Here is a 16,919-nt window from a genome sequence, read left to right as displayed (position 1 = left end):
TATTTATCTCATCTATCTTTTAAATATTAAAGCTATTGCGCATAACTATCTGTGTTATTCTAAGACAGTTGAAACGCATGTGAAAAGGAAAACTAAAAATCCCTCCAAATATCACATTGTATTTCTATACCGGTTAAGGCTCATAACTTTTTTCAGTCTCTCGTTATATATCTCTATGAGATATCTATTACGCAACTCTAAGAATTAATATTAAAGGTACACACGTACGACTATGTAAATAAAATGACACAGTAAAAAAGTTTGTTTTGGCCAGCGCGTATAAAACGCGTAAACGTTCGCAGTTCAGCGTATTTAAAAAAAATTGTATATTTATCCATATATTAATTAAACATAAATAAAGGCACGCATGTTATCAGTAATATTACTTTTACACTACACACACACACACACACACACACACACATACACACACGCACGCACGCACGCACACCATGCACGCACGCACGCAACACATGCACACGCACACATACATATATATACACACAGGATATCCCATCTTAAACGTCGCAGACAAATATCTCGAAAATTAAGAATACGAAAGTGTTTTGGAAAAATTGCAGAATTTTGAGTAAGAAAAAGGATGGTAACAAGTTTCAAAAACGTCTCGACAGCTACAAGAATATGCAATAAAAAATAGAAGTTCTTATGTCAGATTTTTATGTTGATCTTGACGAGTTTTTTCAAGGTATTTAAATATTACAATCTTTTTTTCCCTCCTCGAAATTTTACAACTTTTGTCGGAAGCATTTTTTCGTGTATTTCTTAATTTTCAAAATATTTGCCCGTGGCATTTAAAATGGGATCATCTATATGTATATATATACATCTAAAACTATAATATTAATGTTTCCTATTACTTATTATATATTATAACGTTTCCTATTAGGTACTCATAGTAACATTTTTGTAGAAAAAAATATCTATAAATGTAATATTGGTTTTTTATTGACGTAAAAGCAGCATTTACACCTTCATAGATACTATGAGGTATTCAGCCTGATATACGAACATTATTTCCGGAGTAGACCGAAGTTATATACATAGCTGCATAACAGCCCGAAATTATTCACGCATATTAGCTATACATACACTGCAATAATTATGCGTGTCTATGTGCTAATTATCAGAAATTGAATTATGAGTAAAATTAATGGTACGTATTACTTTAAACGTTAATTAAATATAAAATAGCTATATAAAATAATAGTTATACAAAATACATTAAATAGAAAATAAATGTATCTTTTTCGTAAGATGTGATTAAAAATAAAACCGTATAAAATTATATCAATAGGATTTGCAGCAATCTGCCGCCGAATATATAAAGTTAGAGCACATGCTTTTACACAATTTTGAAAGATTATACACTATATTTGCATATTTAGTAATATGTTTGAAAGTAAATAGTCATGTGATAAAAATAAAAGAATGGTCTCTCTCTCTCTCTCATTATACCGTCAATCATTTTCAAGATGCAATTAATTTTTTAATAGCAAAATAAAGTGGATGTTTGCTGATAAATTATAATATTACTTCATGAAACATGTATCAGATCTCAGAAAAAATTTACATTTTGCTTCTTTAAAAATATATCACGTAGCAAATAAATTTTAATAAAAGCTGCATTTTCTGCTGCTATGATACTTTGTACAAGATATTTGATGTCGCAATATATCGTTAGTTAAATTTACAAGCTATATTACAACATTCTTATTAGTTTAAAATCTACCTTAAACTATGTACAATTAAAATGTCCCTATACATTACTAATTTCATGTAAAGTATGCTTAGGTTTTGCAAAAGGTAGCTTTGGGATTATTGATTCTTGTTTATTAAGTGAACGATCAAAGTAAATTATATACATATTCTTCAACATGATTTAATGTAACCACACATAATTAACTTTTCCTAAGCAATTTCCTTAACGATGAATAGTCGAGATTATTTAAATTATAAAGTATTGAAATTTAGATATTGTTCTCTAATATTATTAATATTATTGTATTTTTATGTTTGAAAAAAGAAAAAAAGATGCTTTATATGTATTTTCAAAAAATACAATCATTAATGAGCGCATCTTCCTATGGTTGATAACATAATAAGCGGTATGATGAACCGCGATTCTCTCTTCATATAAATATGCAATTGGATGAACGCGGATTTATTTTATTCCTAAACAAAAAAAAAAAACAAATCAATCTTATTTTCTATTAAAATAAATTTAAAATTATGCTTTATTAGACTGCAAACAATTTTTGTAAAAGTTCCACACAATAGCTGTTTTTTATATTGTTTAGGATTATTATTAGAATCTATATATCTACCACACGAAAATGTACTATTTATTCTTTCAAAATGCAGTAATGCAAATCATCTTATAGTGTATGTGTATGTGTATGTGTATGTGTATGTGTATGTGTGTGTGTGTGTAGTGTGTGTCTGATGTGTGTTGGTGTTGGGTGTGTGTGTGTGTGTTATATAATTCTCTAATTATATATATTATTAGAAGGCACATAATATTATTTATGTTATTCATAACATATTTATATAACTTTATATAAATTATTTTTGTGACGATAAAAATTATTATATAATTTTTCAAATAGAATTCATAATGAAAAGAATTATTCACTGAGAATAAAAAATATCTTTATAGAATGTTTTTCAATGACATTACTAAAAGTTAATTGTTATTTATTGAGCTAACATAATTGCATCAGTTGATTATTATTCAAATTGCATCATTTACATTCATAGAATTATAATATAGTGTATAAAGCGTAATGGCTGTAAAATCTCGTTATTTTCTATTTTTAAATCTGCCATCAATTTATCTTAATCAATAAAAGTACGAATAATATTTCAAAATGTATCTTTTATATACTTAGATTGGTAGTATCACAAAATATCGATTAAACCGGGTTGACAAAAAGTTATACTATTTATAAACCTAGAATAAATATAGCTCTATATAACTTTATATTACAAAATGTGTTCAGGATCTTTTAGAGACAAATGAATTTTGTGCTTTACCTTACGACCCTGCCTTTTGGATGCTTTTCGAATAACCTTGGATTCTTTGGACTCTTGCACTTGTTTATTGTGCCCCAATCTGAAACGTACAGGAACCTTCGAGTCAATGGTACTTTCATCTGTAAATAAAAAAGCAAGAAAATAATTGTTTTGTACTGTAAAAAACAAAAATACTTGCATATAATTGTAAAATATGTTCTTCATATAGAAACAGAAAAAAAAAATACCTTCAGAATTGTGTAATTCAGTTAATGATCGATGCAGCACAGTAACCCGTCTAACTTCCTTTTGATTAGCTATAAAGAAAAAAAAACATTTATTATTATAGAAATTATAACATTAATCAATTTGGACAAAAAAAAAAAAAATTAATCGCAAATATATATATATTTTTTATACTTACATTTTTCATCAGTATTAATTACATGCCTTTGGTTAGTTTTTGCATTATTTTTTACAACTCTGTAAGAATAAAAATGATATAAGTAATACTGTTGTAAGGAAGAAAAAAAAAAGAATATTGTACATTATTATACTAATACTTACTCATTCACAACACCTTTGAAAGCCGATTGCACTAATCTAGCGGCGGATTGAATCGGTACAGTTCTATTCAATTTTTCCGCACGTTTTCTGCTAAGTGCTGCTCGTAAATCTCCTTCCTCGTCTATCGCTATGTCTCCAAATACGACATCCACTTCTTCATCAGAGACTACGTCTTTACGTTTCTTACATTTTTTATCTTTCCCGATACGTTCAGAAAGCGGCAGTTCGGTCTTCAATTTTACTTGATATATCTCTTTATCACGTCTCTTCTTTTTCTTTGAAGATTTTTCCTTCTCCGTTTTCGGTGGTTCTACGTCCATACATGTATTTACAGGATCTATAACATCACTCGGAGATGTATTTTCCATTGTTTCTTCAAATTCCACAAATTCATAATCTGATTCCAAGCATGCGTCTATTTCCTGAACATCATACTCTTCTAAAGTTGTTTGTTTGACTTTTCTTATAGCAATTGAGTCCAAATGAATCTCCGTTTCTTCCGGAGATTCTACTTTTGTATTTGTCGTGTGCTTCTTGGACAATTTAATCTTTTTATTGGCATTTACGGGGTTGATAGGCCGCGTAGACTCGAATTTCTTTCTTCTTGCCTCGAGTACGGGATCGCTGACTGTATCAACGGATTCCTTTTCTGCCGACATTGGTGCTCTCTCGTACACTTCATCTTTCTGTTTTGCCTTCACTCTCGGCATTTCTGGCGTCGTTGTACCTTTGAAAGTCGGAGATGAATCTCTTACATATTCGACTCGATTATCCGGAGTGATGGAACGTGAAGTACGCTTTCTGGGTAATTCTTTAGGTGACCACTTCGGCGGAGATCGTCTCCGTCGCGGTGAGAGACGAGGCGAATGCCTCGGAGACGACCACGGCGACCTGTGCGGCGAGAGTCGCGGTGATTTCAAGCGAGGCGGTGTTCTACGCGGTGAGACTTTTGGCGATCGTAAGCGAGGAAGAGGAGACAAAATCGGAGATCTAGATGCAGATCGTAAACGACGGGGCGACCCTCTTCTTGGGGATAATCTGGGAGATTTGGATCTAGGTGATCTAAGTAGTGGCGAGTACCTCGGCGATCTCGGCGAGTACCTTGGTGATCTCGACCTCGATAATCGCGGCGATCTAGAATGCGATATTTTAGGCGAACGCAATCTCGGAGACTTCGATCGAGGCGATCGTCTCGGCGATTTCGATCTGTGCGGTCGAGGTGATCTGGAACGTGACAAAAGCTTCGGCGATCTGCCTCTCGGTGATAATTTCCTCGACGGTGATCTTTTGATAGATATTCTGTTTGGCGATCTACGCGGTGAGATTCTGGGCGATCTGGACCTTGGAGAATATCGTGATAATGGAGATCTTCGAGGTGATCTATACCTCGTCGGTTCCCTCGGAGACTTCTTCAGTTGCCTGATTGGGGATCTTCTAGGGGATCTTTTCGGTGATTTTTTTCGCGATCGTGATCTTGGAGACAAAGACCTACGTTTTTGACTAATCCGATTGATGTGCGGAGAAACCGATTTCCTGTCATTCTTCCCAACTGTATTCAAACTTGAGGTAGTCGTGTTGTTCCTCTCCTTCTTTACGGAGTTTTCGTCTGACTTCGTCTTGTGATCAAAATTTTTATTTTCTTCATTACCCTTTATTGTATCCTTGGTTTTGCCTCTATTCAATTTTTTCTCTCTCTTTTCAGATGGCTTCCCATCATTCATTTCCCTCTCCATTTCGTCCATTAAGCGATCCAAACTGTCTTCTTCCTCGAGATCGGCCATTAAGAGTATATCATCATCATCGTCATTGCCCTCTTCTTCTTGGTTGTCTCCATTCTTTTGCAGACTCTCCATGGTTTCTTCCTGACTTTCCGTTTCTAACAAACATTCCTCTGATTCCTCTTTCGCTATAATTTCTGTTTTTGCAGAAGTTGCAATGCCTTTTTGCTCTTTTGCATCTTCATCTTCAGAACCACTTCCACTATCTTTAAAACGATGGAATTTTGATACTTCTGAAATCACGATTATACAAAATTGTTTAATTTTTAAAAAAGAAGATAGATACATTATTAGTATTAATGCTCAATATAACATTCTTATTTTGCGTAAAAAGATAATAAACTTACCTTCAGGACATGATTCTATACGTGATTCAATCTTTTCTACAGGAGAAGATAATTGAGTCTGTTGAAGTGGAGAAGGTTCATCTACAGGAACTATCGCTATTAAATTTGGATTACGAGGACTTTGATAATATACATTCTGCAAATATAAAATACAGATGTATAAATCAAACATATCGAATTAAAATAAATCATTATAAATTATAATATAAACATTATATATAATATTTAGAAAACTATTTAGTAGACCATTTATTCAAATATATTTTAAACGTTATAAAGTTAAAAACACAGTGATTTTGTTTATTTAAATATTTGCATATAATATTATTTGCAAATAATACATAAAAAAAGTGATATATTGAAAACTTACGCCATTTTGTCTTTGTTGTGCTTTGTAATAAAAATTTTTCTTCATAGGCCATTGATTTTTATACGGATAGCGAGCTGATTGTGTTACTTGTGCTGAAACTTTTTGCACTTGCGATGACCTTTTATATGAGGCATCCTTTGTTCTTAATGTTTCAAGAGCTGCCAATCTCAATGCTTCCAAATCATCCTCATCATCATCCTCAATTTTGATTTTTGATTGAGAAATTACAACCATCTAAAATAGATAGTAAATAAAATGTTTTAAAAATATCACAGCAAAGGAAAAATAATGAAGAGCAAAGTTGTTTCTGCTGCCTTGAAAACTGCCACTTCTGCATAAAAAATATGCATAAGTAGAAAATTTATCACAAAATATAAGAATAATTAAAATGTTTTTCGCTATCGAGTTGATTTGCACTCCAAGCTGTTATGGACAGATTTTTATGAATAGGTTGTCGAGTGTACAATCATCTTTAATCGAAATTTCGTTGATAGACCAAAAATACCATAAAGCGTGATGTATTCCTTAAACATTTGAATTGACTTTGTTGATGTAGACTTACCTTTTGGCGATGATCCATTTTATCAAGAAGAGTGCTGGGAAGAAAATTGTAGTGTTCACAGTAATCACACCTCGATGTAATGTTCGCATGAATAATTCTAAATATTCACGCTGAGCGCACGCGAAAATTTCGCGTGTCACATGCGTCGAAGGTCCATTTCAATTACATATTGACAGACGATACATTTCTCTGATCAACTTTTAGATTATCGCAAATCGCACAAAAATTACTCCACTTCGTCCCCCTGCACATAAATAAAAATGGCGTACAAAGCTCAGCCGAAACTATAAAAATTCATTAGAAGAGAAACTCAATTGGGTTCTTATGCTTATGTAGACGGACATGTATAGTCAGCGTCAGACTATGCAACCAGATGCAACTTGTTGCAGCATTCGCATGCAATCTAGTAAATTACTAGAAATGCTGTGTGCTGTATGGTGCGTTTTTTGTAGTTTACTAGAAAGCATAGTCTGATGCAGGCTTAACATTCAGAGAAATCAACCAATCAGAATACGACAAGAGACAAAATATACAGAATCATATTTTCTGTAGTAAAATTAGTTGATGCGGTAATCAATCGATTTTCTGCAATCTATGATCTAACCTAATCTAATAATCATCTCTTAACTTTAATGACACTTGATGATGCAAATTGACAACAAAATTTTGAGGTTAGTAAAGATTTTTAACGTAATTTAACACTGTTCCACATCTTAGTACTTACTTTATTTTATAATATTTTTTTCAGGTGATAAGACGGAAAAATGTATACAAGATATTTTATCTTTTTTGCACTTGCTTGTTGTGTACTGATATTTGTAAGAGTATATTATTTGATATTTATCAAACGCAATAAGCCCAGAGGAGAATCTTGTCCAGTTAAAACAATGATAATATTAGGATCTGGAGGACACACAGCCGAGATGCTGCGAATCATTAACCATTTGAACTTTAAGAATTATTCGCCTAGAATATATATTTATGCTCAGACAGATAAACTAAGTTCTGAAAAAGTCAAAAATTTAGAGAACGGCAATAAAGATTACAAAATTATAGAAATTTATAGAAGCCGAGAAGTTCGACAATCGTATTTCACATCAATTTTGACCACTATACTCTCCACGTTAAATTGTTTTCCAATTTTATGGAAAGAAAATCCAGAACTTATTTTGTGCAACGGACCTGGCACTTGTGTTCCTTTGTGCACTATAGCTTTTTTGTTCAAAGTTCTGTGCATCAAGCAGAGTGTTATTGTATTTATAGAAAGTTTCTGTAGAGTTAAAACTTTTTCGTTAACAGGAAAGATCTTATATTATTTAGCAGATCATGTTGTTGTGCAGTGGGTATATTTAAGTAAACCCATGTATAATAGAAGTGTGTTTTTATAAGTAAAGATTTGTTGCAATTGTAATAATTAATAATTATTATACCTGAAATGATTTACAGAAAATGTCTCACAGTATCATCGTGACGACAGTTCCTTGGGAGTCATTAACAAGAGAATTAGATCATATACCTATTGAAATAAAATTGCACTTACATTCCATAATTAAGGTGCTACATACATCTGACGAGAAATTGTAAATATTAAAAACTCAAACAATATTATCATATATACATATATAGATAAAATAAAATTAAAACTTTATATATTTTGTCAATTTAATCAATTGCTTTGAAACAAGCAATAAATTTAATTTTACATTATTTGGTTAAATTGATTAATGGCAAAAAATGAAATCATTAATTAGAATAAACCAGTGTCTAAAATTTACATAAGTTATAATTATATTGTAATTTGATTTTCCTTATAAGAACTTTGGAAAAATGGATAAGCAGTGCAATAGAAAGAGTGGAAGCTTGTTTAGACCGCATATGGGAAGCATTGAATTCAGGCTACTGGAAAGAGGTTCCCGTGGAATATAGATATTGTTATTCTCTATGCGCTATTGTAAAGGTATAAAATATTTATGATATATATGAATATATCACATATTGCTTGGGGAAGCTTTCATTAATTTATGTAAATTCTTTTTGGAATTGCACCGAATACATTTAGGCAGTATTATTAGAACTTGAGTACAAAATTAATGCTGAAGGAGGTCTTATTGATGAAGGAAAGAAAAAGACTGTAGTAAAGAATATCATTAATCAAATTGATAAAGGTATTCTGTTAGGTGCACCTCTTCCAAGTGTGCCAAATTTATTGACAACTATTGCTAGGAATCTAAATAATTATTATGCTGGTAAATATATTTATAAGAATATTTATGTGTTAATAATATAATAAATTATATTATTAATAAAATTAATGTTAATAGCAAATTTTGGTACCATGAATCTAGAAGAAATTTCAATAAATTACGAGGAGATTAATTCTTTAGTCTCTAATTATCCAGATAGATATTTTGAGAAACCTTCAATGGAGACATTTTATAATAAAATTTTTAGCCCGAAGTCTCCGGCTATATTAACAGGTATGAATTATAAATCTGTCAACAATTTATAAATCAACAAAATGTTTGATCTTGTATGTAACTTGTGTGCTGTGACATAGTTTTAAAATATATTCATCGTATGTAGTATTAATATTTAATAATTTTATATTATAAAGAAACTTTATACATCCTAGGCTGTATGAATTACTGGAAGGCACTAACGTTATGGCGCAATTCTGATTATTTAAATAAAATTGCGGGATCTCGAACAGTTCCGATTGAAATTGGATCCCGTTATACCGATACCGATTGGACACAACGTTTCGTTAATTTTTCTGAATTTTTACAAAAATACATTATTGCAAATAACAGCGAAGTTGCTTACTTAGCCCAACATCAATTATTTGAACAGGTAATTAATTTATTGCTTACCAGTGTAATCCCGCTTTATAAAAAATTTTAAATCAATCTTAGATACCAGAATTAAAAGAGGATTTCGAAATACCGGAGTATTGTTTATTCTCGGATGAAGAGAATGATGAGAGTTTATCAGAAGTTGACATAAATGTTTGGTTTGGGCCTGCTCACACAGTGTCGCCTTTACACTTTGATCCAAAAAATAATCTACTTTCTCAGGTGAAAAATACTTTAAATTACTTGAGTTATGTATTAAAGTTTTTTTCGATAATTTTTATGTAATTTTACTATATTCACATATCGTAATTGTGATTATTTTTATTTCACAGGTGTTTGGTTACAAAAGAGTGATCTTATACTCTCCAGCAGAAACAGAGAATTTATATCCTTATGATAGCAAATTACTTAACAATACCGCGCAAGTAGATCCGGTAAAGCCAGATTACAATAAGTGGCCGAACTTTCGTAAAGCCAATGGCATGACATTTTATTTAAAGCCAGGAGAAATGTTGTATATTCCACCAAAGTGGTGGCATCATGTCACCGCTTTTACTCCGAGTTTTTCGATTAGTTTTTGGTGGGATTAATCTTATTCTGTCTATATAAATATGTAACAATTTACGAATGGATCAAATAAGATTTCTTGTTATTAAATTTCCACAACCTTTATGTTACAACAGCATAATACTGCATGTAATATTGCAACTCAATATAAATTCAACACTCTTACTTATTATCACTATTATTATTAAAAATAAGATATTTATACGGATGTAAATCCATAATTTTTACCAAAAAATTTGTTCACAATCACCCTAATAAAAATCAATAGCTTTTAGTCAAATCGATAATCGATTAATCCGACATTCACAAATAAAATTATCGAATCATAGAGAGAAAATACAATACAAATAACATTGTAGAATGGAAAATAGAATATATCTTTCAATATGTTAAAATGAAGATTACGTATGAATTCGAATAATTATTAAGGTACTAGCTTCAAACATTAATGTAAGACTCGTGATTGCTAAACAAAAGCACAGCACACAGGCGTTTAACAAAAATAACGTGGAACTCTATTAATATCCGGCGGTCTACGTCTTCAGCATGGTGCTTACAGAGCGTGCGTGTACATAGAGCTTGTCAAAGAGAGTATACAGTTTATTATTTAGTGATGACGAAAGAGGACGCATTCCCACCGATCATTAAGCTTCAGGTAAAAATGCGTGTTCGTCAATGATGGACATTTTTTCATAACGTAAATCCCTATTTTAACTTTCTTAAATTTCTTGCTATGTGAATGCTACGGCATGCACGGTAATCTTGAAATCGAACGTTTCGCACAACAATTTTCTGTAACTGCACGATTTGCAAACATCGCTGTTGATAAAAGTGTTTACTAAATCTTCGATTGATATGCATATGTAGTTTCTAAAAATATATTTGAGCTCATTCAAATGCTGCATTATACAAATGCATCAATAGTTGGGAGCATCAATTTGCGTTATTAAAAAAATATATAAATTTTAATAATGCGCTAAATTAAATGTAATTAATGTCGGATAACTGAATCACTGGCTGTCGAAGTCTGCATAAACGCTCGCGGTGATTATTGGACATTGTCCAATAAGCGATAGCTCGACGCTATTTTTAGACAAATCTGTCAGAACATTGTAGTTATTTTATCAGAAAAGTAATCTTTCTGTATTTAACATGGTAAATAAATTCACACAATTATACAATTGTTAACATTTTTTCTATGGTATACTTTATTAAACTATTACCATTTTTATTTCAATATTTATATTCTTTCGGGAAAAAGCGATTTTGTCTAATTTTACAGTGAAAATAAATTATAACAAATTTTAGCAAATTTTCTAAAGTAAAGACTTTGTACATAGAGTGCTTTTAATTATTATTAGCAATTTATCTTGAAAGATATATATATAATGTTAGCAACAATAATGTTTAATTAATCGGTTATCAATTTGATAAGATTAATATTATATCATAAAAATTACATGTTTGTCATTATTTCAAAATTTACAATGTATGCCTCTTCACACTGTCTCATTTGACACAGAAAGAATTTTAATTGACAATTAAAAATTAATATCGTTACACTGGAGATTTTACGTGTATCTATAAAATCTCACAGCCGATTGGCGCGCAAGAGAATTAAGGGTGCAAATTTGGCAGCATAACGAAGTCAGGGGTCGCGACCTTGGATGAAGTCACGCGAGTGCAAAATTGTTACGAAGGAATATATGCACGGGGTGATACGCATATATGCATTACATTATTCTTCCTACTGGCGACCGTATACGGACTATAAAGATTTTATTGATCGTGATGTGCAACGACAAGCTGTTTTAAGATACGATTTAGAATGTTGACATATTCACCGGCCAATGGCTGTGGTCATCTTTTGAACTTTTCGACATATGATAAAAAGTTAATATTTGGATCAATTTAATCAGCAGAACACGACGGCACAATTATTGATGGACAATCCGTATTTGATCGTGCCATTTTTCATGAGATTAATATCGCGTAATTTTTATAATTTTAAAGAAATCAACTGTGTGTGTGTGTGTGTGTGTGTGTTAAGAGATAAAATATAAAGTGACTGAAAGGTAAACGCTAAGAAATAAACGTTAGCAAAAAAATACAGCACATGTAAAAAGTCTCAATTATATTAAATTATAATTGTTTTATTATTTAATTCTTTCTCTGATTAATCTCGCGCATATTCGGTCAACTGTCTTTACATTCACTGTCCGAAAAGAAAATAGGCTTCGAGAGCAAACGTTGTTTGAACACGTGTAAGCACGTGACAGTTCGGAAGTGAAATGTATCACCTGCAACCCCTACAATCCTTTATGAGTTGCGCGCTATCATCCCCGTGGAAGCGTTTTCTATCTACCCTGTCGGTAATTCAACACGGCGACCACTACGGTGTGCATTTTTATAACATCCCTCCAGTCTAAACCATTTCATAATACACGCATACGCGAGATCAAGAGGAAAAGATTAGATGCAGCGACGGAGAAAAAACATGAGAAATGCAAGAAGGGATGAAGAGAGGCTTATTGTATTTTAAGAATAAATCTAAAAAAGAAGATCACATCGAGAAATGTCTGCAAACTTTATTATTCTTATTTTGATTAGAGAATTAGAAGATCTATAATACTAATCGTACATAATAACATGTATGAGTTGTTTTTGTATTTTCTACTAAAATTTTCATATTAGTTTAATTATAATATGAACCAATGTCTTTTAGAAATATTTTATATAAAAAATTGCAATAAATACATAATAATAAATTTTAAAAAATAATTTATAAAAGAAATCATGAATATCTTATCTAATTATTTAACAACAAAAAAAACGTGCTAGTGAAAAAACACTGTTTAAATCAGACCAAAGTAGTATTGCATTGTATTTAGAAAAGAAGTGTGAGAAAATCTAAAAATCTTACAATTAATTTTAAAATACAGACTTTATTCTTGTGCAATCATTAATTTTATTATTTTACTGCAATAAACTATGCAGCACGGAAGATCGAGAGATATCATGGCCATTTAAGATAGCGGCCTGCCAAAGTTTCACAAAGAGCCAGGATACAAAACAAAAATGATATTTACTGCTGAAAAAGCGACACAGCGCATTATGGCAGAAAAAGAGAAAGGGAGAAAGAGAAGAACTGGGGGGGTAGGAGGGGGTGCGAGAGGAAACCGGCGAAAACGGACGACGCATGTGCTTCTCGCAAGGGGTGCGAGTGAGCCGGCAACCACCCTCTCGGTGCAGGCCGCCCCCTCCGCCCCTCTCCCGCCCCCCCGAGCGTCCGTCTTCCCTCTATATATGAGATCGTTGTCGCTCGATTCTGCGCCGTTGTGCATTCGCGCAGGGCGGCTCCTACCTCCTGACACTCTCTTCCTGGCGTCACCGTGCACGCACCCCCGGGGGATCGTGTGCAGAAATGGTGGCGTAACGCGCGTGGCCGGTGTTAAAGCGGAGAAGAGCGTCTCGTGCGTGCGCGACGGCCGACGACGTGCAAGTTTCGCTGCCAGAGCGGTCGAACGGCGCTTTCCCTGGTCTAGCCGTCAGTCACAATGGTCACCGACAATACCAATCAGGTATCTAATAGAGGCAGTATAGCGGTTCTCAGAGCCGGCACTCGCACCCTCTTCCTCTCTCCCTCTCTCTTTCTTTCACGCTGTCTCTCTCCGTCTTTCTCGTTCGTGCCTCTCTCATCCCTCTTTCTTGCGCTCGCCGAATTTGACCAACCGAGGGAAATGAGAGCGTGGAGCTTTCGAGTACACGTTTGACTCCAAGTTCTAAAATCGATATACACGAAAGTATCATGTACGAATATCGGTGTACGCGAAAATATCATTTATCATCGTTTGAAGAATTCGCGGCGCTATGATTCACGAACTATGAGGGTCAAAGTGATCGATGGTTGTAGCAGGATCGTAATAGTCGGCGATTGTTAATGCGCTAATTGCTAAAGTTTCGTTCAAGTTTCTATATTTAAACTTCATAATTTTTTTGAATACGTAATTTCCGATGCTGCGATTGAAGGAAAAAATATATCTTTACCGCAATTGTTACATTCTAATTGTTATACAGGTTACTCTTGCGTGCAAGACAAACTATGACGATTTTCAAGCTTGTAACTCGCTAAATTTGTATTAGTTTCAATTGACGGTCTCACTAGCGCGGTGCAATATCAAGTTCGGGCAACGAAGCTTCCCCGAGAAATCGGGAAAGTGCATAAGAAGGGTAGGCTAGCACGCTGGCAGGGCGATGCGTAAAATACACCGGATGCATGGGGGCGTTTGGTCGCGACAGTCAGCGAATGCGGCACATACCAGTGTTCGAAAGAATGCGGCAATGAAAAAAAAATGCAATTTATTAAGCACTGTATCGAGGTGTTGTGCAGGAGCCGGCAGGAGCGACCAGTCAAAGGTCAGGGTAACGGAGTTATAGCGCGTGCACCAATAGCGTTAACGCTGGCTTACCACCTGGTCGACATAATCTCTTATCGTGATGAATCACAGCGGGGTGCAGGCAGGGACGAGGCAATTCTTACTTTATGAGAAAACGACGTGTGCCAAAGAAATCACGAATTCACCATATTAATTAATTTTAGTTTACAACTTAACTAATATTCTTTTTTCTTTAGTATAAATTTTCGGGACCAAATTTTGCCACATATTAAATAAATTTTTTTTTCTATATTATGTGTGATATTGGAAAGAGCAAACTTATAATAAATTATTAATCTTAAAAAGTTCTTCAAAAGATTCTTTAAGCTCTTTCTGTATTTACATGCTTTATGTAGATTTTCTTAGCCAGAAGATTTTAGAATCGTTCGGGAAAAGAATAAATTTTGAAAACGTTTAACATATCTTTGGCTATTTACAATTACTTTAAAGTGAAAGTAATAAACATATATCGCTTATTTGCTGATATAACTCTAAAATCACGATTTTCCAGAGAACGAGTTTGAATGTTTTAAATCTTTATAATTTGAGAAGAAATTTAGGCATTTCAAAATAATGTTTTTACCAAATTATAAATTTACGATATTTGAGTTATGTCACTGTTGCGGCAAATGAGCGATATGCCATAACATTGATTGTTAATAAAGGGATAATAATAATAAGCACAAAGTGTTAAATGCATAAAAAAAGAAAGGACAGAGTTGCATTACTGCTATAAACCAGGTAGCTTATGCATCGCATCTACATATATAAATAACCACTCACGCACTCTTTCACCTTTTTTAATACTTTTTTAAAACTCTTTTTGTGCTTTATCGCTATCCTCTCTATTTTTCTCCGTATTATTTTTTTATGCAATTGAAATTGCTTTGTTTCTACAGACATTTATTACAGAATAAAATGTTTTGCATTTAGACTGATGACACGACAGCATTTCTTCGCGCCGCTCGGTCCGGCAATCTCGAAAAAGTAGTCGAATTTCTCAACACCGATTTAGACATTAATACAGCCAACTCGGTAAGCATTAAGTTTTAAATATAATAACTAATTATGGAAGTAAATTAAACTTCATTATTATTTTTAATGACTTTAATTATTACATTTTTATAAGCATTTTATTATATTCTACTAAAAAAAATGTAAGAATTAAAAAGAAATGCTTATTATTTAATTTAGATTTAAATTTTATTTAAATAATTGTGTTTCTTATTGTAACAGTTGTATTTTTATGATAGTCATATTTGCGTTTGATTGCAGAATGGTCTAAATGCCTTGCATTTAGCTTCGAAGGATGGTCATGTTGAAATTGTAACAGAGCTGTTAAAAAGGGGTGCGAAGGTAGATGCGGCGACGAAAAAAGGAAATACCGCATTGCATATAGCTTCGTTAGGTAAGAAAGAATAATTCCCGCTATACCAAACACACTGTTTTAGCTGTATTCTCTTAAATTTTGCATACTAATTTTCTAGCTGGCCAGTGCGAAATAGTCAATATACTTATTCAATATGGTGCTGCCGTTAACATCCAGTCTCAAAATGGATTTACTCCTTTATATATGGCTGCGCAGGAGAATCACGATCAAGTGGTCAAGCTTTTGCTCAGCAATGGAGCCAATCAGAGTCTCGCAACGGAGGTAGAGATTTTATCTACTTTTTCAAAGTATACTCAATCAAAGACTGAAATAAATACATCTTTAATAAGCTCAACTTTTTCACGTATAAAGAAATCATTCTCGCGTGTAATAATAATAATAATAATAATATTAAAATTAACAAATAATATTAAAATTTAAACTCATCGAAATTATACTGTTTTAAATTGTTAATAAATTGTAAATTGTATAATAAGAGAAAAAATTATGCTTTTTAAAATTTTTACATTTAATTAAAATAAATAAAATAAATTTAATAATTAAAATAAATAAAAATAAAATTATTTTAACATTTTTCAGGACGGATTCACACCACTCGCCGTGGCGATGCAGCAAGGCCACGACAAAGTGGTCAGTGTACTCCTGGAAAATGATTCGAAAGGCAAGGTTAGACTGCCGGCTCTGCATATCGCCGCTAAGAAAGACGATTGCAAAGCTGCTGATCTACTCTTGCAGGTAGGCTTTAGGATAATTAAATAATTAAACAATTGAATTAGAAATAATTAAGCATTTTCACAATTCAACAATTGAATGTTATAGAACGACCATAAGCCCGATGTGACATCAAAGAGTGGTTTTACTCCTCTTCACATCGCCGCTCATTATGGAAACGAAGAGATAGCACGGTTATTAATAAAACGAGGAGCTGATGTAAATTACTTAGCTAAGGTGAGGGCAATCACTATGATAAAAATAATCAATCGAACAAGCAATTTGAAAATAACTTAAACTTTAAAT

At 32.8% G+C, this 16,919-nt stretch overlaps 3 protein-coding genes across 11 annotated transcripts in view; 2 read left to right on the top strand and 1 right to left on the bottom strand.

The window, feature by feature from the left end:
• Positions 1-944: 944 nt before the first annotated feature.
• Positions 945-6,958, bottom strand: LOC105672295 (uncharacterized). Of its 3 annotated transcripts, none has more exons than XM_012367146.2 (8): positions 6,658-6,957; positions 6,096-6,329; positions 5,726-5,861; positions 3,601-5,611; positions 3,458-3,516; positions 3,282-3,350; positions 3,055-3,173; positions 945-2,193 (listed from the first exon to the last, which is right to left on the bottom strand). In XM_012367146.2, exons 1-8 carry the CDS (start codon positions 6,673-6,675, stop codon positions 2,188-2,190), a joined length of 2,652 nt encoding a protein of 883 aa, XP_012222569.2. In that variant the 5' UTR covers positions 6,676-6,957; the 3' UTR covers positions 945-2,187. The 3 variants fall into 3 exon arrangements, with proteins under 3 accessions (XP_012222569.2, XP_012222568.2, XP_012222567.2); XM_012367145.2 differs by lacking the exon at positions 945-2,193 and adding an exon at positions 2,669-2,971 and having other exon boundaries at positions 6,658-6,958; XM_012367144.2 differs by lacking the exon at positions 945-2,193 and having other exon boundaries at positions 2,669-3,173; positions 6,658-6,958.
• Positions 6,959-7,168: 210 nt separating this feature from the next.
• On the top strand, positions 7,169-11,264 carry JMJD5 (Jumonji domain containing 5). Of its 4 annotated transcripts, none has more exons than XM_012366989.2 (8): positions 7,169-7,328; positions 8,104-8,237; positions 8,473-8,614; positions 8,717-8,903; positions 8,979-9,134; positions 9,290-9,507; positions 9,570-9,731; positions 9,842-11,264. In XM_012366989.2, exons 2-8 carry the CDS (start codon positions 8,107-8,109, stop codon positions 10,097-10,099), a joined length of 1,254 nt encoding a protein of 417 aa, XP_012222412.2. In that variant the 5' UTR covers positions 7,169-7,328; positions 8,104-8,106; the 3' UTR covers positions 10,100-11,264. The 4 variants fall into 4 exon arrangements, with proteins under 4 accessions (XP_012222412.2, XP_012222414.2, XP_067208907.1 ...); XM_012366991.2 differs by lacking the exon at positions 7,169-7,328 and adding an exon at positions 7,387-7,405; XM_067352806.1 differs by lacking the exon at positions 7,169-7,328 and adding an exon at positions 7,864-7,996.
• Positions 10,613-16,919, top strand: part of LOC105672208 (ankyrin-3-like) — a 31,069-nt gene continuing 24,762 nt past the window's right edge. For 3 of the 4 annotated variants that reach the window (XM_012366984.2, XM_012366986.2, XM_012366987.2), the window contains exons 1-6: positions 10,613-10,731; positions 15,446-15,547; positions 15,788-15,920; positions 16,000-16,163; positions 16,482-16,637; positions 16,722-16,850. In XM_012366984.2, coding sequence (XP_012222407.1) covers positions 10,690-10,731; positions 15,446-15,547; positions 15,788-15,920; positions 16,000-16,163; positions 16,482-16,637; positions 16,722-16,850 — 726 coding nt within the window. In that variant the 5' untranslated portion in view covers positions 10,613-10,689. Of the gene's footprint in view, positions 10,732-13,083; positions 13,658-15,445; positions 15,548-15,787; positions 15,921-15,999; positions 16,164-16,481; positions 16,638-16,721; positions 16,851-16,919 lie in introns of those variants that run through there. The other variant, XM_012366985.2, reaches the window with a different exon arrangement.

Source organism: Linepithema humile, chromosome 4 (genome assembly GCF_040581485.1).
Source record: "Linepithema humile isolate Giens D197 chromosome 4, Lhum_UNIL_v1.0, whole genome shotgun sequence".
NCBI lineage: Eukaryota > Metazoa > Arthropoda > Insecta > Hymenoptera > Formicidae > Linepithema > Linepithema humile.
Note: the sequence above shows the minus strand (reverse complement) of the source record. Positions and strands in the feature narration are given on the sequence as shown.

Coding starts and splice junctions, on each gene's coding strand:
- LOC105672295 (XM_012367144.2), bottom strand. Junction 5,612..5,725: donor TATAGAATCATGTCCTGAAG/GTAAGTTTATTA, acceptor TCGTGATTTCAG/AAGTATCAAAATTCCATCGT. Junction 3,517..3,600: donor TTCAAAGGTGTTGTGAATGA/GTAAGTATTAGT, acceptor TTATTCTTACAG/AGTTGTAAAAAATAATGCAA.
- JMJD5 (XM_012366989.2), top strand. CDS start 8,107: ATGTCTCACAGTATCATCGTGACGACAGTTCCTTGGGAGTCATTAACA. Junction 8,615..8,716: donor CTCTATGCGCTATTGTAAAG/GTATAAAATATT, acceptor GAATACATTTAG/GCAGTATTATTAGAACTTGA. Junction 8,904..8,978: donor TCTAAATAATTATTATGCTG/GTAAATATATTT, acceptor TAATGTTAATAG/CAAATTTTGGTACCATGAAT.